The following is a 27958-nucleotide window of genomic DNA, read 5'->3' as shown; positions in this document are numbered from 1 at the left end:
CATGCATTAACTTACAATATTACTCTGAGCGTGTGCGTGTGACAGTGATTCATGCGCATGTCAGTCAGCACGGCATCGCACGTCAAGTTCGTAGAGAGCTTTATTCAGTCCATTTTATATTCTGATTTTGGCCGCCTCTCAAATGGGTTAAACCATAACGTTAGATATTAGCTAAGAAGTTCGAGTAAATGCACTAGAAATCCGCGCTCATTCAAGGGTGTGCATCTATTGCATGGACGGAGAGAAAGCATGACACCTGCAGGATTTCATCTGAAGGTAGGCTACTTTTTATTTAACACTAAAAAGTTAAATAAGCACATATAGTCTACCTCAGAGCCGTTGGTATACCTGTTCCGTGAGAGCAACGGTACCGCAGAACGAGAGTATATAAGACAAACGGCTAGCAGTGACAGCAGCCGCAATCCACCTGTCACTCAAGTGGCCACGCCCTTAATTATGCAGAACTCTAAGGCTTAATGTAATTTAAACTTTATTATAGTTAGTATAGTATAGTATAGTATAGTTAGTATATTTATAAAAAAATAAATATTTAAAATAAAAAAAGTCACCCCCCTCACAGTTGTCATGAAGGGCAAAATTAGCTATATACTAAAACCACTTTTTGCACCATGCTGTAAACATATTTTTTTCTGCTGTAAAGTTGAGCATTTTAACATGGGGGAGATACAGATTTGACTCACTTTTGCATCCAGCCTCAAGCGGCCAGTCGATGAATTGCAGTTTAATTAACTTCCATGTTGGTTTCACGAGAGAGGTTGCCGCTTGGTTCTGACTGAAAGGCTTGTTCGACTTAATGCAGCTCTGCGCAGCTGATTTGAAGCAATGCATGCCACTTGATACAGCGCCGACGCCACGTGACTATGACATATGCCATCAAAGTACGGAGAACTCAGCCAGCGCAGCTTCTCAAGAGCGGCTGCACGTGCACGAGTTCTGATGACGACACAACTGTTCCACGATTGGCCAGATTCACTGCATGACAACAATCAGTGTGTTTCGTGTTTATTCTCACATCTTTAGTTCCAAAATGCTCACAAATCTTTTTTTTTTATAACAGTAAACACTCTTTTCATGTAGTTGCGATGTAAATAAAGCAAATAAAGCACTCGCGTCGATTACTTTTACGATGTCTTTACTACCTTTCTGGGGCTTGAAAGTGGTAGTTGCATAGGCTGTCATTGGAGGGACAGAAAGCTCTCAGATTTCTTTAAAAAGATCTTCATTTGTGTTCGAATGTCGAAGATGAAGATGAACGAATGTCTTACAGGTTTGGAATGACATAAGGGTGAGCAATTAATGAAATAATTTTCATTGTGGGATGAACTAACCATTTAATGAGGACATTTTAAATTTATAATGAATTAAAAAAGGAAATAAAGAGCAAAAATGTGGTTATGGGACCATGTTAAGTCTATGTGCTGGGTACAATACTTACAAATTGTAGTCTTACTGAATACAAATGACATGATTAAAAATTGTAGTTAATAATGTAATCTATTACATTACACATTTTAGAAGACTTTCGACAACTTGTTTATAACTTTGATTTGAATAGTATAATCTTGTACCTTATTGATAATACAGAGAGAAAGAAAAATGATTACATTTTTCATTATTAACAACATGAAGTGCATTAAACATTACATTACCTCAGGGTTTCCCTAACTACAGGTTTGGAAGGGTTTTGATGAAAAGCTAAGTAACAATTAATTAAATATTTAAAGTAATTTTTAAATAAAAACACTTCTTTTGATTATATATATATGCACTTTAAAAAAAAGAAAATATGAATAAAAAAAAACATAAATAATTAGGGAGAATAAATTAATTATGAATAATTTACATATTAATAAGGCATTCATAATTTATTGTAGGTATTAGGTATAAGGTGTGCAATAAATCCGTTTAATGCACTGGTAGTTCTAAGTCAGTTTAAGCACCCTCTGCTTTGCATCTATTTCAAATACATTAAAGAATCCTGAAAAAAATGCATCACGGTTCACACAAAAATATTAAGCAGCACAACAATGGTTATAATAAGAAGGTTTCATGAGCACCAGATTAGCATATTAGAATGATTTCTGAAGGATCATGTGACATTTAAGACTGGAGTAATGGCTGCTCAAAATTAATCTGCGCCATCACTGGAATGGGATAAAAAAACAAGTTACTTCTTTTTTGTTGTTCTTCTAACAAAAATACACATTTTATGTATAATTTGTGACTGTCTATTTTTGGTCTTAGAACTCGGAGGGTATTGAGCACCTGAGTGTGAAGCAGGAACGGAAGACAGGACAACAACCCCCTTGGGACACAGAGGGACTGAACTGGGATGATATGTCCCGGGACAGCCTGGAAAGAGTCAGAAGAAGAGACAGAGCAAGTAAGATGCAACAACCATATTTGGTCAAATGTATTAGCAGGTTAAACTTACACAACAAGAGTTGGTAGTGATCAACTCCAACGTGAGGGATATGGAGCCAAGGCACATTTAAAAAAACATGGAGTCTGAAAACTGATTTGGCACAGTCTTCTTGACCTTCAGTAACAAGTGAGTGCTGCCAGTGTTGATGTTGATGTAAGGCCATTTTCCTGTTTAAAGCTCCTATCATTTCTGTTTTAACTACGCCTCTCTCCTGCCACATGTGATATCGGGAGTTGTTTTGATGTGCGCAATATACTTAATGACGGAGTGAAATCCTTATTATGGTCTAAAACCAAATGAATTAAGGCGTCTTTCTGCTGGACTCAACCCACAATACAAACAAACATTCTGGCCTACAGTGTTTAGTGTTTGCCAAATATTTACAAATACAGTTAACAACACTATCAGCATGCTTTGGGTGCTTACATGGAATTATAATGGTTTCATCATGGGCTGAAAATAACTTCACCTAAGATTTAAAGCCATAGTTTGATTTCCCTGAAAAGTGTAAACACTGTGGTGCTATCAAAACATTGCTCTGTTTGTTTGACCGTTCCATTCAGCAGGACATTAATAACAGTAGCTGAACCAATGGCATGAGTTTGGGGTTGGACTATCAGTTTGTCTGACCAATGGAAGACGGGGCATATATAAGCAGCCTGTTTGAAAACACTCATTGGATGCTTCTCCAATTGATGTTTCCTCGCTCCTCTAGTCTGAGACCAGTAAAATGTTCATTATTGATCCACACAACAGTTGATCCTGTTTTGGGCTTTGTTTGGAATTATTATTGTTGTTGACGCAGCAAAAAAAGACACAATCGCTGACAATATTATTTCTAAAATGTAAGTTACTCATTATTAATTTCTCTTGTTCTTATTCACGCCTGTTCTTCTAGTCTGTCATCACAACTTCTCCAGTGTTTAATTCAATTTTTGTTGATGGCTGGATGCAATTTCAAAAGAGAAAAAATGCCACTTTTGTATATGTTATTACTTTAACCGTAGTCCAACAATGAAAGCCTGAAGGGTAAATATGGCTAATTCTGTGTTTTGGTTGTTAGTGACTCTGTTGAATGCAGATTAGTGGAGGTAACAGAGCTCTTATCAGATCGGCTTTGTCTCAGGTCTGAACAGGTGGTTAATGAACCACACCCTGTAACTGTACTGCCTGAACTGATAATCAAACTTACTTAATCAAGCTGAATTGAGGAAACGATCTCTGCTACTCTTCCATGACGAAAACTGGATGAAAAGCTGCCCTGAACAGTTTCCAGATGGGAGACCCACTCTTTGCCCAATGTCTGGAAAAAAGCAATACACGTTGCAGTTATGATTATTTAGAGTTAAATGGATTAAATTGAGTCCTTCAGAACAGAAAGAGCTTTGTAATGGGATGGGAGGTATGTGTCATGTAGCCAAACCCTAACTGTTCAGGACGTGGTGTATAGGAAAGCAAGGAGCCTAGGGTGTTTGTCGCAAATGAGTCTGCTTAGATGAATTGCAGTGTCAAAGCTTTTGCTTTGCAAGTAAGTTTACTTATTTTGTTTACTTTCATGCTGTGAATTTGGGTTTTTCATGCCCAAGCGATGATTCAAATGATTACTCCACCAAAGGATAGTTCACTTCAAAATTATTTGGAATAAAATAAGTTTCATTTACGTTAGTAAAATTATTCCAAACCTGTACGACTCTCTTTTATGGAGCACAAGATAAGCTCTGAAAATATTGTAGCACTTGCAATTTCAATAAATGAGGACTAAAGCGTTCAAGCTTCAATAAATAATGCAAAAGCACCATAAACTCAATGTCATAAGCACCAAAAGCAGTCCATGATTCCTGAAGCTGTACTTTAGCTTTTTGTGAGAAATACACACTATTCACTGACAGTCTTGCTCTCCAGTGAGCTGGTCACCACTGAATGATTTTGACAAAAGAATGATTTGTTCACAAATTAGACATCCCTGCTTCTCTCATGAATGGACCAGTGAGAGATTCAACATTTTCAGTCAATGACAACTTCAAATTTGAGCCGTTTCTCACACAAAACGTTTTGAATGGTTTCAGGTTGTAACATATGAGAAACACTTTCAAGATATTGCTGTTGCATCCAATCTAAAGCTAGAAATCTTTAATACCTATTTATTGAAATTCCTTGGAAAATTGCATCGTGAAAATTATTCAAATGTTCTCCTTTTGTGAAAAAATATAGATTTGGAACAACACAATGAAGGTGAGTCAACAATGATAACACAGTTTTTAACTTTTGCTTCAGTAGCTGCCTTTTTAACCAAATAAGCTTTAGCCATTTTGCAAGATGCATGTCTTTTCAAGTTAATACTTTTTTTAGTTCCCCATCAATAAGATCTGAAGGGCTCAGAGTGGAATTTTGCTTTGTCTATATCTAAAGAGGCCGCTGCGTTACTAGAGGAGCTATAGAGGCACAAGAGATCACCCATCTGTTAAAGATTAGAAACAAGATGCCGTTTAGTGGCTTCAGTGGAATCACGAGACAGTGCCAACATTCACTAAATCACATGCAGATGTGTAGCTTGCACACATTCACCCTTTTTTACGCCATTTTTTTTCTTCTCTTCCTTACTCAAAGCTCATGTCCGACAGTCCATTCAGGACATTTCCTTGGATAGAAGCCGTCATGTCTTGCCCAAATCCCCAAGCTTCACTGTCCACCCAAGGAGTAATTATTTTAGTCAGACAAACCCTGAAGCACGTCATGTAGCTCTTTCGTAACAGGGTTGGCTGAGGGTGACTACAAACGTTCTAAACAACACGTATGCCCTTCATATCCTATCTTTCGTCTGGTTGAATGCTTAGAAACAACAGGAAGCAGCAAGTGCTGCCGTTTCAAAGGTGAATGGCTGATACATAGTTTCCTAGGAATATGACTGCAGATAGTGTGAGTGACATAATTAGATCCTTGTGCTGACTGAGATATATTTGCTATAAATGTTTTATGTGGTAAAAGATTTCATTTTTTTTTTATATTTCAGGGCGCTGGGAAATATTTATTGTTTAGAATCTTTGTATTATTCATTTTGAACATAAATATGTAGTGGTTCATGCATGCAAGGCTCAGTCTAGTGCAGTAGTTTGTGGTCATAATTATTTTATTCATAATTCTTCATTCATTATTCAGTTACAGAAAAGCTGTCATGTGTTGCTCTATAATGTACTGTTCCCCTACAGTCAGAATAATCACGCAATCTTCACTACAGTAGAAGATGCCTGCTATGGAAACAAAGATTTTTCTGGGGTGCTGACATTTGACATACAACATTATGTGGCAGTGTATCTCAAAAAACTCTATATATGGTTTGTTCTGCAAGAAATGTTCATCCATTCATAAGTTGGCACATTATAAAGACTTCCTTTCCACATATATCCACATATCCTTAGAATAAAAAACAAAACACACAGCTGAGGGAATGTGGAGTCAGAATTCCCGAGAGACGCATAGGCTAAGCGAGTCCCGACCTTAAAAGGTCCTCTGTTACCACAGATTTGGAGCTGCACATGCCACACTAGGGAAAAGTGGTGCTGGTTGCCTCAGGGTTTCCCAGTGTGTGCGTGTGTTTTCACGTCTATATGTTTTATTGCATATGTTTTAATGCATGTCAAGACTTTATTAGAACATAAACGTTGACAGTTATTACTACTATGTGTTGTGTTATCCAACCTAACTTCTAGAATTGAAGAATTGGCTTCCTTTTAATTCATGACGTAAAATTTGTAAAGAATTGGCCACACCCTACAAAGAGTTCAATGGAAATGACCGGATTAGAAATGTACTGAAATGCAATTCATCAGGGGTAGTGCTTTCTGGGAAATTATGTTCTTCCACACAGGTCCAAAAAAGCTGTATTTGTCTATTAATTTGAATGTTATTATTATTTTTTTGTTTTATCTCTCATTCTATCATTCTGTATTATAACGTTCTGTCATATATTGTTTATATATCTATCATTCTTTCGTTCTGTCCATAATTCTTTCGTCATTCTGTCTATCTATTGTTTTATATACGCTACTTTTCAAAAGCTTGGTGTCAGTTTGTTCTTTTCTGAATGAAATTAATACTTTTATTCAGCAAGTCGCTTGAAATTGATCAGTTTTTAATGTATTTAATTTTTTTTTTATTTGTAGTAATGTTTCACAATAGTACTGTTTTTTACTGTCTTTTTGATCAAGTAAATGCAGCCATGGTGAGCATAAGAGATAAAAAAAAAAATCTAAACCAACCACAAGCTTTTGAATGGTAGTGCATATATATATATATATATATATATATATATATATATATATATATATATATATATATACACACATACACACACTACCATTCAAAAGCTTATGGTTGGTAAGATTTTTAAATGTTTTTGAAAGAAAACTCTTCTTCTCTCTTGACTGATGTTCTGATCTATTTTTTTTATCGTTCTTCTCTATGAAAATTATTTCCCTACGAATTTTAAATGTTTTCTTAAACCTTTAATCCAAGCTTCGTCAAACCAACAGTCAGTGTTTGTCTTGACAAACTTAGCTTTTCTAGTTCAATTTTTTTTACATGAATTTATTTGAATTTCAATTTTACTTCCTACATTTACATTTGAGTTATAATGTTGTTTGCTATACATCTGTTCAGATTCAGGAATACATTTGGATTATCAATTCAGTGCAATGGTGAAAATATGTGGGTCTAACCTGCGCACATCATGACCACAAAAATAAAAGAGAAACAAAAAAGATGGCACTGTAGAAAGAATAGATGTAAGTCTAAATGAGGTCAAAGCATATGAAAATAAACCAGAGTTGTTAAGGAGCACGGACATCCTCTCGAGTTAATGCTCCAGAGCGGGTGACACTTTGATAAACTGCTGGCCTCTGCACTGGAGCTCTAGGCCGGAAGCCAAACCTTCACACCCAACAACCATCAGACATCATCCTCTCAATCAGCTCCAAGAACAGTTTGAGCCTGTGTCAGCCATGTCGTAAAGCTGTAGGGCTGTTTGTATATTTCTCTGTGTTGTGTTTATCCACTGGATGTTGATATATGGTGACTGTTGGGTGAGATGCGTCCCGTTGTTATAAGATCTGTGGTTTAGGCTATAGTTTGGGAATTGGATGGGTCATGTGATGGATGTTGGTCTGTTTTGTTTATGCTCTTCGGTGCTAACTGTTGACTTGTTGGTCATTAATCAGAGCAGAGGTTGCTACACTTTCCTCCAAATGCATTAGCCAAGTCCTCATGATGAACAGCGCTCTGGTGAGGTAGTCGTTGATCTGAAGATGAGAAAGGGGTAGCCTGACAATGTTGGGTCATTGTCTTTTTGGCTACAGTGTTCAGAGAACACAATTTATGCAGACAGAGACAGCAGTCTGCATCTGCGGAGATCAGATGTAATGATCTGCTTCTTTATGTATCAGGGAACAAAACTGGTCCACAGATGGCATTTCCACGCTGTGATGTTTTATGAACAAAAATCTCAGGATGAGATTAAGGACAGAGGAAATGCATGTTGACTTTATATGGAAATGGAAGCAGAAGTTTGGTCTCTGTATATAGTATAATTTAAAACAGATACGCTTTACATAATCTCTGCCTTAATTTGTGGTTGAATGAACTTTATTGCATGTATATGGTTAGAAGGATTGTGTTTACCTTAGATAAACCTGTGTGTTTAAATATCTCAACACTAATCTTTAAAAATCCTGAAAATCCTCTTTAGGACATCTTAGCGAGTGGATTTATAAGATCTGAGGATGCTGAGGTACGTCTGTTTAAATACAGTATGCAAGGAATGGGGAGTTCTGGCGAGAGGGATTGTGGGAGGAATAGCTTGATAAGTTTCCCATCAGCTTTTTCATACAGATGTGATTTCATGCCATGCCTGCAGTATCTATGGATGTCTATGAATTACATGTATTTAATGTATTTAAATGTATATTTATAAAACGGATAGTTCCAGTCTTTGATTCTGATTGGTTGAGCCGTGTTCGAAGCCGTTGTAAATTTCTCAACAAACATGCACCTGAAACTGCATTTCATTAGTATTACTGGGGCAGTTCTCCTCTGGCCAATGAACGAACACGGTGTCATTATGATTGATTGATCGCTCATTTATTTCTGTGATAACAAAGCTGAATTATCTGCTGCTTATTATTTTTGTGGAAATTGCGATTTTTCAGGATTCTTTGATAGAAAGTTCAAAAGAACAGAATTTCTCGATTCAGTTCGAAATGGTGCACATCCCTTGTGTCTGAATATGTGAGTGTGTGTGCACATTTTTGTATATATTTTTGTGAGAGTCCTGGTCAATCTCTTGGCCTGGTTTAGGAGACAGACCAGCAAACAAAGTGCAGAGCATACAACACCAACTCACTGCAGCCAGCCGGCTTTCTGCCAACTGTCTCTCTGTTCTCACAAACTGCTGCCTATTCATGCAGGCCTTAATTGGAGCTCCTGCTTTTAGAAAGAGAAAGAGGAAGAATGAGAATTGGAGAGGTCTAAACAATCCAATAAAAGCATAGTATGGTCAAGGCATTGCATAGTATGATTTAGAATGGGTTGGAGAAGCGGAGAGGGGTAGTGAAGTTTACCTAATTTTCATCTACACACATCAAGTAAATGAACTTGGGACATATTTAAGCTGGCTGACCTTGAATCCACTAATACTAGTATTTTCATTGTTCCTGTCACTGTCAAAGCTGTTAGTTAAAGCTTGAATTGTTGTTTGTGTAATTAGCATGCAGTGAGCAATGCCAGAATCCATCATCATCATCATCAGTATGTGCAAAACAAGTCAGAGGTGAGTGGGAAAACAGAGCCAACATTACAATAAGCTATTTGTCCATCTAGTTTTTATGTCTATGTACTTTTGTGCGCAAACATGAGTTGACATTGATCAAATCTTCTTTAAAATATTTTTTATATGATATATTAATGAATGATGGGAAAACGAGTTTGAAAATTATATTTGCAGTTTTGCATGCTAGGCTATATATCTTCATGTGTGCATACACGATTCTGGATAAATTGAGAATCGTGATTTTTATTTTGTTTAAAATAGAGATCATGATTCTCCCAAAATTCTGAATAGACAACTAAACAAAATAACATGTTATTTAATTAATTTGAAAATAATTTCTTTTTATCGATTTGAATGAATGATTCAGTGGGCCCTATCTTGCACCCTGCGCAATTGACTTTGTACACCGACGCATGTATCATTCCTATTTTGCACCTGACACACAGTGGACTTTTCCCCCCACAGACGCACATCGGTAAATTAGGGAATGAACTTGCGCTTCCGGGGGCGGTTCAGCGAAAAGAGGAGGCATGTTCCGGTGCAAACGTTCCCAGGTGCTATTTTGCAGTTCCAGAAAACAATTCCGCCACAGACCAGGAAAAGCCTAGTCTAAAGTCAGTGGCGCGTTTTCAGTGGTGCGTTCAGATGCTATTTTAAGGGCGCATGCCTGGCTATAATGTAGCGTGTGCACAACGCGCATACACTCTGCTTCTCTCATCTACACACAGACGCAGCAGTCGCCATTTTTGCAAACCATACATAATTACAAGGAAAAATATTCCACATGAGGGAAATCATTGTGGTGTCCATGAAGATGTGAAAAAAATAGGCATAAATCTAGCTTACACATTTACCAAAATTATTATACGCCTGTTTAACCGAAGCTAATTTGGGTGGGTTTCTCCCATCCCCATACAATGCCACTTCTCTGTCTTTTACGGTGGTCTCCTCAGCTGTGAATCGCTCCTGGTGTGCGCCTGGCAAATCAGCCTTTATAATAGCAATCCGCCAGGGAACAAGCGTGCCTGCTCTTAAAGGGAATGTGAGATGATGCTCTGATTGGTTTATTTCACGTTATGCCCAAACCACACCTATGAGTAATGTAGCTACTTCAGACCAACCCATTTTAGATTTGCGTTGGGCGCAAGAGTCATTTATCCCGTCGGTATAATAACAACAGCGCCCGAGATCCGCCCACAAAGTTACTTGCGTTTCGCGTTTGATACTTGCGTTTCAGATCGTTAAAATAGGGCCTAATGACTCATTCATAAAGACTTCACTTGTTGACTCATTCATAAAGACTTCACTTGTTTCATTACTGGATGAATCAGCGTTTTTGAACAAATCTCTTGAACGAATGATTCAATGACTCCCTCATATAAGGTGCTTCTCAATAAGGATGGCTGAAGCGAAACAGTCGTTCCGAAGCTTTGCGAGATCCCGAAGCGCAGATGTGTCGAAACACTGATCCGAAGCGTGATTCGAAACACCCATGTCACGTGACTATGACCAAACGAAGCCTCGAAGTGTTTCACTAAGTGTTTCATCAGGTGTGGTCCGCCGAATCAGCGTTTGATTGGAACGGTCGGGAACAGACCGCACAATCGCACATCTGTATAAAAGTGAAATAAACGCATTTTGACCTCGTGGGTTTTTGTGAGAGGAGTTTGATTTTGAGATAGCGGATTTTTGGTGATATAGTGACATAGTGCGATTTGATTAGTTATAGGCAATTTAGACTTACATTTAAATTTACACAACACATTGACTGATAGGCTAGAGACAGACAGAGTATACATATAGTGACACATTAATAGATACATAGATATAAATATATATAGACAGCTAGATTAATAGATAGATACATATATAGATAGATTACAGATACATATATAAATACATATATTATAGATCGATACATATATAGATAGATAATAGATACATATATAAATACATATATTATAGATCGATACATATATAGATAACATAGATTATAGATACATATCTAGATACATAGATCGATTCATATATAGATAGATAGATTTGGATAGATAGATAAAATGGAGGCTCCCCAGAAGAGATGCCGTACATCAGTGGTGTGGGAGCATTTCCATTTAGAAACCCCAAATAAAGTGAGATGTGTGTATTGTGATCGGCAGCTAGCCTACTGCAACAATACATCATCCATGATGCGCCATTTGACAAGCAACAAGTGTCCCTTGTGAGAGGATTTTTTCAAAGGCTGGAGAAATTATCTGTAAAAAAAGAAGTAGGCTAAGTCCTTCCACAGCAGATAAATTAATATTTTTGAATAAAAATCTCTAAAAAAGTGAGACATTGTGGCTTGATATTTTTTTATTAATATTCATTTTTCATGACCAAAATAACATTATGCACAGTGAGGAGCCTATAGGTTACAAGCTTCACATATTAGAACATTATAATAATAAAAAAACAACACATTTTTTTAATGGCTCGTCAAGGTTGTTTCAGATCAACACCTGCAAGTGACCACTAGGTGTCACCGTTGAGACGGGTGTCGGATTGATTCGAAGCCTCGAAACAATATGGCACATTTGGTTCAACTGTTTCATTGGTTCACGAGGCCTCGATTTTGCCATCACTACTTCTCAAGTGGAAGGCTGTGTCCTATGAGGCTGCATCCTTCCTAGAATCCTAGTCCAGTCCTACTGGTTGGGGTTGTAGGCTAGTGTCTTCCTGTCATGATTCCTGTCTTGTGTTCCCCTTGTCTTGTGTGGACTTATGTTATTTCCTGTTCTGTGCCATGTTTTGTAGTCCTTTGTAGTTTTTCTTGTTGATTAGTTCATGGTTGTTCCCAGGTGTGTCTTGTTCGCCAATCTCCCCTTGAGTGTTTATATACCCAAGTGTTTCTCATGTTCTTTGTCTGGTGTTGTTCTTCTATGGATGTTATGTGTGCGCTTGTTGTCAGTTTTGTTTGCTTTCCTTGCCCGTGTCTGCATTTATCAGTTTTGCCTGGATTTACTGTTATTATGTTTGTTTGAATAAATGTTTGCTGCATCTGGATCCCACTCTCGTTCCTCTGAAACAGCCACCGTTACACCTCTTCAGCATTAAATGCTAGAATGAGACAAGTCTAAGTGCGCATGGCTACGTCACACATGTTCCTGCCCCCATGGTCACGGCATGAAAATACTATTAAAACTTAATTTTGGAAAAAAAAACATTGTATTAAAAATCTTTATATTAACTAGCTTTCTATTAATGCAATACAGTGAATGACAACCGTCTGTAGTCTCCCAGTGACTTGCATTATTTGCAGTTTAGTGTTTGATGATTAATTTACATTTCTTACATTTCTTATATTTCAAAATGAATTCAGACAAGCTCAGCGTTCACTCGTTTTCTTCAGTTCTTTTTTGTGAATTGTAATGTGTGCAAAGGATTGTGGGTGATTTGAAGGACACAAAGGATTCACTTGATGCATCCTTCAAAAGAAACAAAGGCTACCTCCTAAAGATCCTTCAATTTGAGATGTGCAATCCGAGTTGTGCAGCCTTACTATCGCGATCTTTTAACGAATAATCGCACAGCTCTAGTGCATACAGTATGTATGAGGGTGAGTGTAGATGAGTTTACGTGTGTTGAATATGTACGTGCCTGGCTAGAATCATAAATGGAGGCAATGAAGTGTGGAGAATGAGTAAATAAACAGGAAAGGGTGAGGGAAGAACAGAGGGAGAGGAAGAGTAATGGTAAGAGATAAAGATGAGAGGTATGGGTTTAAATGCACTATTCACCTCATATCACTCTTTAGTTATTTTTCCCTGTTGTCATGGAATTCTAAAATGTGTCTATGCAGATGGATTGCAATATTTAAATGCAAGATATTATTTATTTCTGAAAATTGTATAGCAGGCTGACTAGTTCATCATAGAAAACTGCCATTCTGTTTCTGAACATCGTTGTAATTTTAACAGAAAAAGAATATAAAGCTACTACAGTAAAAACTTGTCTATTGGTTAACTGGAAATTACATTGTTCTATATTTAGTCAGAAATTATATAGTATTTAATGGGACAATACATGTACCTTTTACAATAAAATACTAGGCACATTACCTTAGTATTTCCCAGAAGTTTGAGTGTCAGCAAATCAGTGAAGAGATTCATGAGAGGGATAAGTACTTGCCCAATGCTCAGGCACTTTGTATACACTCCCTCTACTGATCAGAAATGTTAATGCACGCTGTACAGCACACACGTGAGGCTTGTTATTTATCATAAGATTACATGGACGTTCATGTTCATACATTCTTCCCTCAACCAGTTTAGGCAGATACTGTACTGTTGGTTTTGAGGGAGGTGTGCCTCTGAAATTATTTGCTTGCTTGTCTTTAAAGAAACAACACACTGTACCTTAACTGGAAAAGCAAACACAACAAGCGCTCATAACAACTTATCAAAATTTGCACTCCTGGCATGGTTCATTTAATCAAGTTTCGCAAAGAGACAAAAAAAAACCTGGTTAGTGAAAGAGGATGGTGAGATTAGAGAGAGGAAGAGAGAAAACTTGACTTGTGATCATATGCAAACATCACCATAAGAGCTAATTGTTGTCATAGCCATGCAACTCCCTTTCTTTCACCGTAGTAAGCAGTGTACACTTGAAATGAGAAGGGACAAAATAAGGACAGCGCTGCTTGTTTGACGTGCAGCGTTAGTCTTTGAATCTGACGGTGTGCTTTAAAATAGCTTTTTCAGTTTCAATTGAATTTGTCTTCCTTTTAACCAAATCAAGATACTGTTTGTTCTGTTTGTCTGTGTATAGTTGGATTATAGATTAGAAGAGAGAAAATGCAGTTCTCCTTTGTTCTTGTGAGTAAAATCCTCTGCCATTCATGCCACAGGCAGACACAGCAGCATGATGGGTTGCTGTTTACAATACTGCAACCTGGTGGAGGTGTTAAGGGGATGACAGCAATTTGCAGTAACAAAGTAGTCATTTGTTTTCAATGAGAGCTGCCGATTTGAGGTGACAAGAGGGACAGTGATAGGCTCATTAGCAGTATGTTTACATGCATGGTTATGATAGAGCCAAAGCAGGTTTTTTAATAGTCAAGCTACATTATCCCTCTCTCTGGGCAAGTATGACACAATGTGTAAATAAATATTTGAAGGATTAAAAATGTCATGCCATCTCTCTTGCAGAGCAAGCGCACAATGCTGAGGCCAATTGTAGTCTGATTAGCATACGTATGTAATGCTGAACGAAGCCATTACATTATCTAAAACTGGTACAATTTCAGTGTCTTAAAAAGATACATTATTGCTCTAATCTGACTGAAACTGAACTGTTAAATTGCGTGAAAATGCATTTACTCTCTAGATTTGTACAATTTTGATACAATATTATCTTTTGACATTTAGAGGTACCCGTTAAGACAGATTCAATTCATCATTAATTTATATACAAGGTAGGTTGTTTTACTTTCATGCATTGCATATATTCAGCATGTGGCAGTCTCAGTCCTGATGTTTTTTATCTTTTAAACAGGGCTGGATTGGGTAATGGTTTGTTCGCTACTTCAGTGAATTCTCCACTCTCATTGGCTGTATCGAACTTATATGGAGCCTCTCTGCTTTTCCGCAATAGACACCGGGTAATTGGGCTCTAGAGAGAGACTAATTCCATCAACACACACAAACTCAGCAAAATCCCCAGCTGCTCATGTACTTGAGAAGAGGCCTGCACTCCATTTCCTGCTCTTCTTTACCATTAGTGTCACATTCCGACACACACTTTTCTTACGAGCCTTGTCTCTTTATAGGGTTTTTCACACTTGAAACTGTTAAAGGGATAGTTTACCGAAAAATACAAATTGTCATCACTTACACATTTCTTGCAACTTTCTTTCTTCTGCTTAACAGACTATCCCTTTGCCCCAGGGTCATTCTTAACCCTGGGTTATCGTATTCCATATTTAATATTTTTATCATTCTAACTTTCATCTTGTTTTAGTAATTAATCCTGGGTAGTCAGGTTTAGAGATTTTACATAGCACATATGTAAACCATGTGTTAAAGGAACACTCCACCGTTTTTTGAAATAGGGCTTATTCACCTTCTTTCCTACATTTAGATAGGTGGGCAAATGCATTTTTGTCTCAGTGCATGCATTGTTTTAGTTTGACAGGGTTGGCGCTAGCTTAGCTTAGCATAATGAATGGACTCCTTTGTTGCCAGCTAGCATGTCCTGAGTAAAAGTGATATAAAAAAACCCCACCTAATTACTTCTTGTGGCCTGCGTATTCACAACAAGCACAAATAGCGATGCAGATTAACACTAGGCGATTTCCTATGCAGATTTTGACTTGGGACTATATTAGGGGGAAGCACAGGTGAAGCACTGCTACTTGGGCGCAGAGATATCATGCCCAAGTAGCAGTGCTTCGCCTGTGCTTCCCCCTAATATAGTCCTTAATATATAAGTCAATATCTGCCTAGGAAATCGCCTAGTGTTAAACTGCATCGCTATTTGTGCTTGTTGTGAATACGCAGGCCACAAGAAGTAATTAGGTAGGGTTTTTATTTTATTTTTATATCACTTTTATTCAGGACATGCTAGCTGGCAACAAAGGATTCCATTCATTATGCTAAGCTAAGCTCACGCCGACCCTGTCAAACTAAAACAATGCATGCACTGAGACAAAAATGCATTTGCCCACCTATCTAAATGTGGGAAAGAAGGTGAATAAGCCCTATTTCAAAAAACGGTGGAGTGTTCCTTTAAAGTTTTTATTTTATACATGAACATATGATCAATGGTAACCAGGTTTTATCCATTTTTGCAGATTTACTAGCATTGTTGTTTTTTGTTGTTGTTGTTTTTTTCGGCAGTTGCACTTTCAATATTCTGATTTGTTGTGGTTATTTTTTATTTATTTTTTATTTTAACATAAATTTGCAACTTGAATGGAAACATAGCTATTGATTAGACAAGTAGTACAGCATAAATAATTTACTCACCCTCAAGCCATCCTTGGTTTATATGACTTTCTTCTTTTAGCCGAACACAATCAGTTATGGCGGAAGGGTGACCTCTGACGCGATGTATGACAGGACGTATGACGTAGGCGTAGCATAAGCTTAGGTGAGAATTGACGCGGAAGCACAGAGGATAGAACAGAACAAAAAAAGTCGGTCATGAATTAGAAGTCTAAAATGGGAAGTTTTAAAGAAAAATGACGGAGGTTTTTGATATAAGAGAATACGTCATACGTCGGGTCAGAGGTCACCCTTCCTCAAGAACTCAGCTCTCTCATGATCGCATGTACGGTCGTCGCCGGAAGCCAGTGATTATAGTTTATAAAGTTTTAAATATGGATGTTTTTCTTACAAATACCCATCACTTCACTTCAAAAGGATGTATTTGCCCACTTGAGTCGTATAGATTACTTATATATATGGACGGATGTGCTTTTTGGAGCTTAAAAAATTTGGGCACTATTCAATGCAATTACAAAGCTGGGAAGAGCCCGGCTATTATTTAATATAACTCCGATTGTGTCGGCTGAAAGAAAAAAGTAATATACACCTAAGATGGCTTGAGGGTGAGTAAGTTATGAGAGAATTTTCCTTTAATAACTGCTTGTCCATCTGTGGAAATGTCACCTTGCACATTCTCTCAGGTTTTCTGAAGTCTTCTAAAACACACAGCAAAAAAATTGTGTGTCTTCACTTAACATATATGTCATTCATCAATTTAGATTGACAATTTTTTTAGACGCTAAAATCTAACAGCATGTGAAAGTTTGAGGCACTGAGGCAGTTTACGATTAGTTGTGTATCACTAAGCAATTCGTAATATTCTAAAAAGCCTAATTATCATAGCTATTTATTATCGGTACTATTAGTGAAATGAATAATATAAAATGTAACAAAGAAAATTGAGACATTGCTTAACCTGGGGTTTAAACTGGCCTTTACTGCTATATCTGGAGGGAAAAGCCCTTATGTCAGCTTTACCTCAATAACATTCCCATTTTGGTTGTGTTGAAATGTCATTGTAAATCACCAGCGCTGCAACAGAACATCCAATCAGAGGTGACAAGCACACAAACACACCCTCGCCATCTTGCCTCCAGTCACTGTGAAGTATGAACACAGACACATGTGATCACTGATCAAAATGTGTAAACATTACCCATTGAAATGTGATATTCTGAATTCAACACAGCAAACTCTGTGTGTCTTCCCAGGCCTGTAACTTTAACTAATCAAAAGACAGCTACCTTCGTCCCTCGTATTCTGTAAACCCTGTGTACAGTAAACACAACACACCCGTACCGCGTCCCAGCAGGTCTGAGATACCCTTTTAGCCTGGTACTTCTGAAATAATCACCACATGCAATTAAGCTCACAAGCAGATTTGTATTTTCCAACTTGTTTATCTTGGATCTGACTCATGAGGGACTTGAATTTGGACCAGCCATCTGAGATCTTCTAAAATGGTTATGTGCTAAAAAAGTCCAAGACAGATGGTTGAAAAGACTGGAGAGCAGAGAGAAAATTATGAGAAGAGTAAACGCATGATGAAGGGGATAAAAGGGGGAGTGGGAGCTGAATCCTGGAATAGCCAGCAAGTCAAGCTGCTAACTCCACCCCCTCACCCCCCCTCCCCTCTCTCTCTCTCTCTCTCTCTCTCTCTCTCTGGCAGTCTAACAGTCTGTCATTTGAGCAGACAGTGAGAGCAGGAGGGAGGAAAAACAGGGAGACTGAGCTGTGCTTTTGCCTGCTGTTGACTCGTCTTCTCGCTTGTGCAGTGACAGCCTGAGACTGGATGTCCGGACAGTAAATGATTCCCTAGCAGACTAGCTGGACTTTTGTTCCTCTTGGGATTTGTTTTGAGGTATTCCTCCACACCTCTTTGGAATTACCACTACAGGGATATCCCCGGCGTGAACGTGTGTGATGTGCCATGCCCATGCCTGCTAATCTTGTGGTCAGTGACTGGGGTAGACCATGAAGGGGGGCCACCACCATCGGGGCTGCGCCTGCCACCACTTGTTTCGGAAAGTCCTGGCAAAATGCGGCTGCTGTTATGCCCGGGTCAGAGGTCAGTGACTTTAACTTTGTCACAGATTACAAAGAGATGAAGGATAAGAAAACTACTACTACTCTTTGAGTTTGCAACTTCTTGGTCATGTGTGCTTTGTTGAATGCTAATTTTCGTGTAATTACTGGAGGTTTTCTTCCACGCTGGTGTTCTGATTTTCTTATTTGGTCTACGATCCTCTTCCAGCGGGTCTCGCTTTCCGGCATTGGCAGATGCTCACCCACCTTTTTCTTATCTCTACTCTCTAAATGTGTGAATGTATTGCATTGCATGCGTGTCGGGGGGGATTTGTCTGTGCCTCTTTTTCTTCTGCTCGCGCTCAGCTGGAGCAACAGATGTCTGTCACTTCTCCTGGTTACGGCTTCCCCTCACACTTTTCATCTCACTCCCCCTCTCAAAGGCATTCACACAATTATCGAGCGGCAAGAAAGGCGTGTGTGCATGTTTATGTTCATGCATTAGATGCAGCGTGTTTGCATGTAGATCAGAGTGCCATGTGTTCAGGTTTTTTTTTGGAGGAGCACGTGGGTGGATGAAACTCTGGGGGCTGCACAGAAACATTCCTTCCCCTATTTAACTCTGAGACTTTGACTAAGTACAGCCCCAGTCTCTCTTTCCTATCTTTTTTGGTTCGTCTCTCAGGATTTTCAGCCAGTCATTGAGGTTTCTATTGTGGTAGTTTTTCAATAAAATTACAATTCTGTCAACATTTACTTACCTTCATGTCATTCAAAACCTTTCTTTTTTGTTTATACAATGAAAGTCGGTGGGGTTTAATGTTGTTTTGGATCCCATTGAATTTCATTGTATGGACAAAAAAAGTTTTTGGAACATTCTTCAAAATCTCTTCTCTTGTGTTACACAGAAGAAAGTAGTTAATACAGGTTTGGAATGAAATAAATGAGTAGGCTAAATGATGACAGAATTATAATTTTGGGTGAACTATTCCTTTAAGGCTGCATTTTAAATGGGAGCTCCAAAGCAAAATGTCTTGCAATTACATATACGCAATTGCTTCATGCTATATTCCATCTGTTTTGAGTCTAAAATTTTATAATTGATGTTAAATATACTGCTTTAAAGCTTTCTTCATGTACTCTTTTATCATTGTTTCGACTCTGCGGGGCTCGGCATAGTTCAGATGCCTCTAGTTTAATCTCCAGTGCTTATGTAATGGATATTCTTCCTCTGAGCCAGAGTATGTGCTTTCTACCTTCACTTAGGATCATCTAAGTTAAACTATGACATCATTCTGAAATAGTGTTGTTACAATACCAAAATTTCAGTAATCGTTACTAATACCAGTAAAATGTATGTTTCACTGTTAATGTTTGGGGGCCATTTGGGGGCAGTCTTGGCCTAATGGTTAGAGAGTCAGACTTGAAACCCGAAGGTTGTGGATTCGATTCTCAGTATTGGGAGGAAAATGTAGGTAGTAGTGAATGAACAGCACTTTTTTCCACCCTAAATAACCAACTGAGGTGCCCTTGAGCAATGCACCTAACCCCCAATTGCTCCCTGGGCACCACAGCAAATGGTTGCCCACTGCTCCAGGTGTGTGTGTGTCCACGGTTTGCAGTGTGTAGCAGCTTAAAAACACAGAAACACACAGAAAGCGAGTGAAGTTGAATATAGAAACCGAGCAAAGAGTGTTCCCTTTATAATCAATCAATCAAGCTAATATCAAGTTTACTGACTGAAAGCTCCCGTAATAATTAAAAAATGTCTATACTACTCAGTGGATCTATTATTTGCATTATGTTTATACTTTGGTTACAATAAAACGATCCGCGAGCATGCAAAGCTCACGCTGAACAAACTATTGAGTGGATTCTGACTAACTTAAATGCCTCTGATTGACCATTGCGTTCACACTCTCTACAAACGTCTGTGGCTACAATGCAAAAATGCTACTGTTGACAACACTATTCTGGAGTCGTGCCAAACTGTGCGAGCCTAATAAGTTTTACATAGAGTGTGTGGCATCATGTGGGCCATCATGTTTAGATCTCATGACCAGATAAAAATTATTAATTTGATCTCCGAAGCCCCACTAATATTGCTCAGAGAATAACTGAATCATGGCTGACTGTGAATAGTGCATTTCTACCATGTAGAAAATGATAACTTTTGCATGATATGAGTAAACTGCTGTATCGGCCAAACAAAAATGACTGAGTGTACCTTTAAGCATCCATGAAGAGTAAATAAAACACCTCTTAAGTGGAAAATGCCAATGCACTTCCTTTCACTAGCAATGATGACCGTCTCGAAGTGACGGTACCCTGTGGTTACGTGTAGTCGATTTCAAGTGCTGCTCTAAGTCAGCAAATAGAATTTTAATGTTGGGCATTAGCATTAGGCTCTCCTTCTTAAATATAAATCACATTAGGAGAAAGCTGTAGGCAGATGGACACGCTTAAACCCATATGTGACTTCCTCCCACCATCTCCCTCTCTTTCACTTTCAAGATAATATGCCTCTTTCTGACACCTAAGCTCTATTCTCTATAATAGAAGGGAGTATAAATGCCTGGTTTATGTAAGAGTGTTTAATCACGCTCGGATGAGGGCTAAATGTTTATTCAGCCCTGGGAATAAAGTATACAACCTGAATGCTCACGGAGCAGGAGGGCTGTCGACGTGCTGTTTTTCTGCATGGTTAAAGGGGCAGACGTGATCGCAAGAGCTATAGGCTTGGTTCACAGTGTCACGCACATCCCTTTCGTGACCCTACAGATGTCTCTCTTAGTCTGAAACACACAGGCATGTCTCATACCCAGAGTGCAATGCAAACACTTGGATACACCCTTTTTGTTTTGATGTTTATAGGAAAAACAATCTAGATTGTGCAGAGATAATCATCTTCACATATCAGTTGTTTTCCAAAGGTTTTTCCTGTCTGTGAAGGTGTAATGGATGGAAAAGTCCAGTACTTTCACTTCCAGGAACCAACTTCCACAACCTGTAGTAATTTGACTTTGCCACTCCTCCTTAAAAAGTGATACTACAGTACACTCATGGTATCATATGGTAGTAGCCTACCACAGGATTTTGATATATACCATGGTACTGAATGATTACCAAATTGTAATACCATGATATTTATTTCGTCAGAGCCATGTCTTTTGTTTCTTTTATTTCACTTAAAAATATAGGTTATAGCATCTTCTAAATAATTTTTGTATATATATATATTGTAAGTGGTGCACTACTGTTTAAAATGTTTGGTGTCAGTAAGATTTATTTTTTAAATAAATCTCTCATGTTCACCAAGGCTGCATTTATTTGATAAAAAAATACAGTAATATTGTGAAATATTATTACAATTTTTAAATATTTATGGTCTAAAAGGGTTGTCCCTATTCTCTTAATGATTAATGGGTGTGTTTTGGGCGTAACACAATAAACCAATCAGAATCTCTCATCACCCATTCCCTTTAAAAGCCAGCTGCGCTCGCGCCATGGCGGATTGCTATTTACATGGCGGAATTTGCGAGCAGAAAGACTGAACGCTTCTCCAGAGAGGAAATGTATCTGCTTGTGCGCGAGGTTAAAGGACGCAAGCAGACCATCTATGGGACAAGCTGGATTCCACCATATCTTTATGGACACAATAATAATCTTTTACATTGTAATCCATTTATTTTTCATATTTGGCATGTTTGTGGGCTGCTGTGTGTGTAATAAGCAGTGTACACGCGTTGTGCACCCGCCTATTGGTGCATATTACTAATGCGCCCTTTAAATAACAAAATAAATACTGCGCCATTGACTTTAGACCAGATTTTTGTTTGTCAATGGCGCAGTCTATCTCAGTTGTCTCAAAATTGTAACGCGCCAACAATGTGCCTGAACAGACATTTTCAGACATGAGCGAACAAATAGCCGCAAATACATTTGCTATATAAACAACGTGGCGCAGGACGTGAAAATGATAACTGCGTCGGGCTGAAACTAGCAAAAAACACTTTTGGCGCGCCTGGCGCTTCATTGCGCCAAGTGTATGATAGGATCTTACATATGTCTTGATTCATTGTAAATTTATAAAAAACATCCTTCATGCTCAAATCTTACTTTTTTCTTTTCTTTTTTATATTTATATGCATCAGTATTACAAAAACTCAACTTCCATCCTTTCCCCAGTGGTGTAGCCATCTTTCCAATGACCAGCAGAATGCAATCACATTGCTTTTTTAGCCAAACCATCATTCTGGTAATTGCACAGCAGTGAAAGCTGTTTCTTTTCCACACTGCAGCTATAGATGGCTATTATTTACAAGCCCAGCAGGAATCCACCATATGACGTCTCTTCTCTCCTTCCTAATGAGCACCAAGTTTTGAGACGCATGACAATCATCTGCTCAGACACTATTAAGGTGACCATGACTATGTAGCTGAAACAGTTCCCCACTGATATCTGAATGAAAACACTTGATTGCTAAATAGGGTGTCTGCATGTATGCATATGTATCATTCATAGACCCACTTAGAGAATCAATAAACTTCAAACAGAAATCTTGGACGTAATGGCACCATGCATTGATTTTTATAAAATCAAGCATCAGCAGAAGCTTACAGTGAAGACAGCACATTTCAAAGTGATTGCTATTAGCATCACACTGAACTTGCTTCTAGAAAGACAAAATAAAATAAAATTGGACTTAAAAAATAAGAGCAAGGATAGAAAAATAGAGGGGGAGGAAGTAAAGGATGGAAGCAAACAGTCTGAAGAGACATAACTCAAGAATTGTTTCTGACCCGAGCTAAGAGTTTGTTATCTTTTTTGAAAATTGCTTGGCTCTGACAGAAACAGGAAGCTGAGTTTTTACCTCAGGAAAAAACATGTCTTTGACTAAAATGAGCTGAACAAAGGAGCTTGTTGTAGATTTTTGCAGCTGTGTTCATTGAGAAGAAGATGCCATACAGGCTGAAAACCATTTCTGATGTCCCATGGAAAAGAGACAGGAATTGTGCCCACTGATTAGCATGGTCACGTTGTTTATTAGCATGCACTGTCTGACTTGTTTTAGTATGCAAGTGACTAGAAATTGCAAGTCCTGCATGGATTTTTCCTGGTTAAAGTGGATTAGTTAGTGAACAAGACTTTCCTTAAAGGAGTCATGACATGGATTTTAATTTTAATTTTAATGTTCCTTGAGGTTAACTGCACAGACAAACACCCATATATCCACAAAAATTATTCTCTTCAACCTTAATTCTTGTCAGGTTGTTAGGATTGGCCAACTTCATTGCATAGGAAAAAGTATCAGTGCCCTCTCACTATTGCATGTGAGTAAGTGTTTTTAAACATTATTGATGTAAATTATGGTTTTATATCCACAGGGCCCTATTTTAACGATCTAAGCGCATGGTCTAAAGCGCATGGTCTAAGTTCACTTAGGGCATGTCCGAATCCACTTTTGCTAGTTTAACGACGGGAAAAATGGTCGGCGTGCCAGGCGCATGGTCTAAAAGGGTTGTCCCTATTCTCATAATGAGTAATGGGTGTGTTCTGGGATTTACGTGCGTTAAACCAATCAGAGTCTCATCTCCCATTCCCTTTAAATGCCAGTTGCGCTCACGCCAAGGCAGATTCGCTATTTACATGACGGAATTTTACAGTGGAAAGACCGAACGCGTCTCCAGAGCGCAAACGGATCTGCTCGTGCGCGTGGTAAAAGTGCGCAAGCAGACCATCTTTGGGACAAGCCGGATTCCACCATATCTTTATGTGCACAATAATAATCTTTCACATTGTAATCCTTTTATTTTAAATATTTGGCATGTTTGTGTGCTGCTGTGCGTCCATGTGTGTTTAATAAGCAGAGTGCACGCGCATTGTGGACCCGCCTATAGGTGCACATTACTAACGCGCTCATTAAATAACAAAATTGACTTTAGACCAGGTTTCAGTTGGTCAATGGCGCAGTCTATTTCTGTTGCCTCAAAATAGTAACGCGCCAACAATGCGCCAGAACACACCTCGTTTTCAGACCAGCACGCCCATGGGCGCACAAATGGGTGCAAATGCATTTGCTATTTAAACAACGTGGCACAGGACGTGAAAATGGGCCCATAATGTTTTCAAAACACTTACTCATGCTTACAAATCGCAAATCCCCTCATATCCAAATGAGACATTTTTCAAGCATGATTAAATACATTTTATTTTTGTGCTGAGGATGTTTCAAGCTATGAAACTTGTGGGATGTTCACAGACCCGTTTATGTGTTCAAAATTAGATTTCTCATGTCAGGCTCCCTTTAAATTTATTAGAACGTCTGCAAAGATTTAAAAAAGTTTCTGCTCTCTTTAATGTGTTCAGTTGTTAATGGATAAATGATTACTTGAACTCCCTGCTATCCCTGGAAGTCTGTTGTGATGCAGATATTTGAATCTCTAGCCTTATCTTCAGCATGATCCTGCAAATGCAACCTATATCATGAAAACAAAATGGCCGTCCCAAAAACACTTTTACTTTACCGAAGTACATGATCTTCAGAGGCTTGTAAACCCTTATAACCCATCTGCTTTAGATGGCTGGTGAAGAACAACGATTTAATGAAGCCCGGGTATGAGCATGTGCTTCTCGTCATGGTAGTGATTAAGAGGGAGACAGTACCACTCTGCAGTAAATCACAACATCTGCTGCCATATTGCATTTCTACCACTGCAAAGCCCCCTACACCTCCAGTGGTATTTTGCAAACCTACAGGTAATCTTGCTTTTATATATACTTTCCCAGAGTACAGGCAGTCATAACATGTGTGAATAAATCAGACAGGCTCCAGTGGCAGGAAAGAAGGGAGCGAATCGAGTAAGAAGGACCTTAGCGCTGTTACTCTGCCAAGAGAATGTTCTCCTTTCCAAGCCTCTGTTTTCTCTGGCCGTGGCGTATATTGAAACCAATGGCTCCACGCTTTCTGCCTCCCCGTGGCTTCATTTTCACCTGCAGGTTTCATTTAGTTTTCACCCCAAGCCAGTTTCGAAAGCTGACTGGGGTGATGCCTGAAAGGCATGATAAAGGCCAATTAAGGGTGGAGAACGTGTCACAACAACAATTGTTTGTCTCTCAGTCTCTCATGTACACATTTATGGCGCTTTTCCACTGCATGGTACGGCTCGGTACGGGTCACTATATGTAATTTTTGTTTGTCGCTAGGGGTCGCTAATCTTTTACAATAACAAAGGCGTAGATTGATGACGCAGTGATAAGCAGAATCATGGAGCTTGCTGTCATGCTAATGGATCTAATAATGTTTATGGATGAGATATTACATCATTGACAAGCGACAAGGGACGAGCACTATTTAAAATTGTGAATTTCTTTGAATTTACAAATTCTTGGAAACATTTAGGATAATGTAAGTACATAATTGAAAGAAATATATAACACTGTGCAAGTGGTTTTTAGATATTTTGATACAAAATTCGTACATATTGTACCTTTAAATAGTACCACCTCGGTTAAGGTTCCAAGCGAGCCATACCGATACTAAAATGTGACGTGTAATCACTGCAGATCACTAATTGGTCAGAGAGAATCGTCACTACCAGCGTCACTGGATTTGTCCACTGCGAACTTCTTCGTCCTGCAGTGAAAAACATCCACATGTCGAGAATCAAGAACACCATTCCATCGATATGCTCCATTGCTTCTTTGTTTTGCGTTTGTTTGTGTCGTGTTTATGATTATGTCACGGCAGTAGAGGCGGCACAACTATAATGATCAGTCTATTATTACTTTGAAGCGGTACTAAACTGCAATGGAAAAGCAAACCAAGCCGAGCCGTGCCGTGCCGTGCCGTGCCGTGCCGTGCTGAGCCAAGCCAAGCCGTACCATGCAGTGGAAAAGCGCCAATACAGTCCATCTGTTTCTCTAAACCCAAGTGTATACTACAAGACAGAAACTTGTTGCATTTTGATGTGTACTTTTTTCTGTACTATGCAAATCATTGCAAAAAAAATGGGTGAAAACTCTACCTTCGTATTGTTTGTTGACATACTGGCTGTATCTGAAATCACCCCCTGTACCGTCATTCACTAATCCTTGCGTTACTCCACAAATATAGTCTATTTAAAGAAGTAAATGAAAACGAGAGAGCGAATTCGGACCCTAGCTATGTTTCTATACAAAGTTACGAATTTAACTTAGTAAGCGCAAAATTGGAATGTCTCATAAAACATTTGCGAATAAGCATTGTGCTTGAGCTGAACATGAGCTGGTGAACTTTATTTCAAGGTGAGCTGCCCTACACACTGCTTTGCTTTGTCTTGGTCTCAGTATTCCCAGATTCCTGCTGGATTTGTCAAGGACGCACATCCAGGCCATCACAAGCCCACCTGAGGCCAGTGTCTCTGAACAATCTTGACTCACCCTCGTAATGAGCTGGCGCTCACAATGCTTGGCACTTACTCAACCAAGAGAGAGGGGGAGAGGGCTTCACAACCAAAGCAATAAGAATTATCTCATACAAAAAAGACTGATCTGCTCCCATTACACATGAACACTGATAAGTGGCTGGTCAAGGGGTTGTCTGATTGGACAGGTTATTAGCTGCTATTTAGCAGACTTTTTTATGCAGGGCCACTTACCACAGCCTGAATGCTTTGAACAACCTGGGTTTGAAGTGCTTATCTCAAGGGTACAGTGGTTCTAAAGTCCTTCCTATCTATCTATCTATCTATCTATCTATCTATCTATCTATCTATCTATCTATCTATCTATCTATCTATCTATCTATCTATCTATCTATCTATCTATCTATCTATCTATCTATCTATCTATCTGTCTGTCTGTCTGTGAGTGATATTATCTATCTGTCTGTCTGTCTGTCTGTCTGTCTTAGATGTTATCTATCTATCTATCTATCTATCTATCTATCTATCTATCTATCTATCTATCTATCTATCTGTCTATCTGTCTATCTGTCTATCTGTCTGTCTGTCTGTCTGTGAGTGATATTATCTATCTGTCTGTCTGTCTGTCTGTCTTAGATGTTATCTATCTATCTATCTATCTATCTATCTATCTATCTATCTATCTATCTATCTATCTATCTATCTATCTATCTATCTATCTATCTATCTATCTATCTATCTATCTATCTATCTATCTATCTATCTATCTATCTATCTATCTATCTATCTATCTATCTATCTATCCAACTATGGATTGATGGATATGATTTGCAATAGATAGATGTTCAAATCCCACTAGACCACTGAAGTTTATAGATCATGTTCTTTTTTGACTTGGCAGACATCTTTTTTTGTCATCCACTTATAAGGTCTCATTCCTCCATGCATTATGGAAAAAGCTGCAAAAATAGCAAAAAATGAAAGTAAGCTGAGGTACTTGAGACTGCTCTTCACTAAGTATTAGGAGATATTTTTAACACGGCACCCCATCCCCCTTCTTTCTCTCTATCTGTCTTTCTTTCCTTCCCTCATTTGCTCTCCCTCTATATCACTATAAATCTCCCTGATATATTTTCTTTCCATCCCTCACTCTTTCCATCTCTTGCTCAGTCTCTTACTCACATTCAGCTCCTCCAGCAGAATGAAGAAATAGCCTCAGCCGAAAATTGGGCA

General features: G+C 38.5%; 1 protein-coding gene across 4 annotated transcripts in view; it reads left to right on the top strand.

Annotated features, from left to right (window-relative positions):
* The window catches only part of arhgef25a (Rho guanine nucleotide exchange factor (GEF) 25a), an 82874-nt gene that overhangs the window by 2662 nt on the left and 52254 nt on the right, over positions 1 to 27958 (top strand). For 3 of the 4 annotated variants that reach the window (XM_082144888.1, XM_082144891.1, XM_082144889.1), the window contains exon 2: positions 2266 to 2404. In XM_082144888.1, the coding sequence (XP_082001014.1) occupies positions 2266 to 2404 (139 nt within the window). Of the gene's footprint in view, positions 1 to 2265; positions 2405 to 16093; positions 18363 to 27958 lie in introns of those variants that run through there. The other variant, XM_082144890.1, reaches the window with a different exon arrangement.

The sequence above is a fragment of the Leuciscus leuciscus genome (genome assembly GCF_965113295.1).
Source record: "Leuciscus leuciscus genome assembly, chromosome: 18".
Taxonomy (NCBI): Eukaryota; Metazoa; Chordata; class Actinopteri; order Cypriniformes; family Leuciscidae; genus Leuciscus; species Leuciscus leuciscus.
The sequence above is the reverse complement of the archived record's forward strand: the minus strand, read 5'-3'. Positions and strand labels throughout refer to the sequence as shown.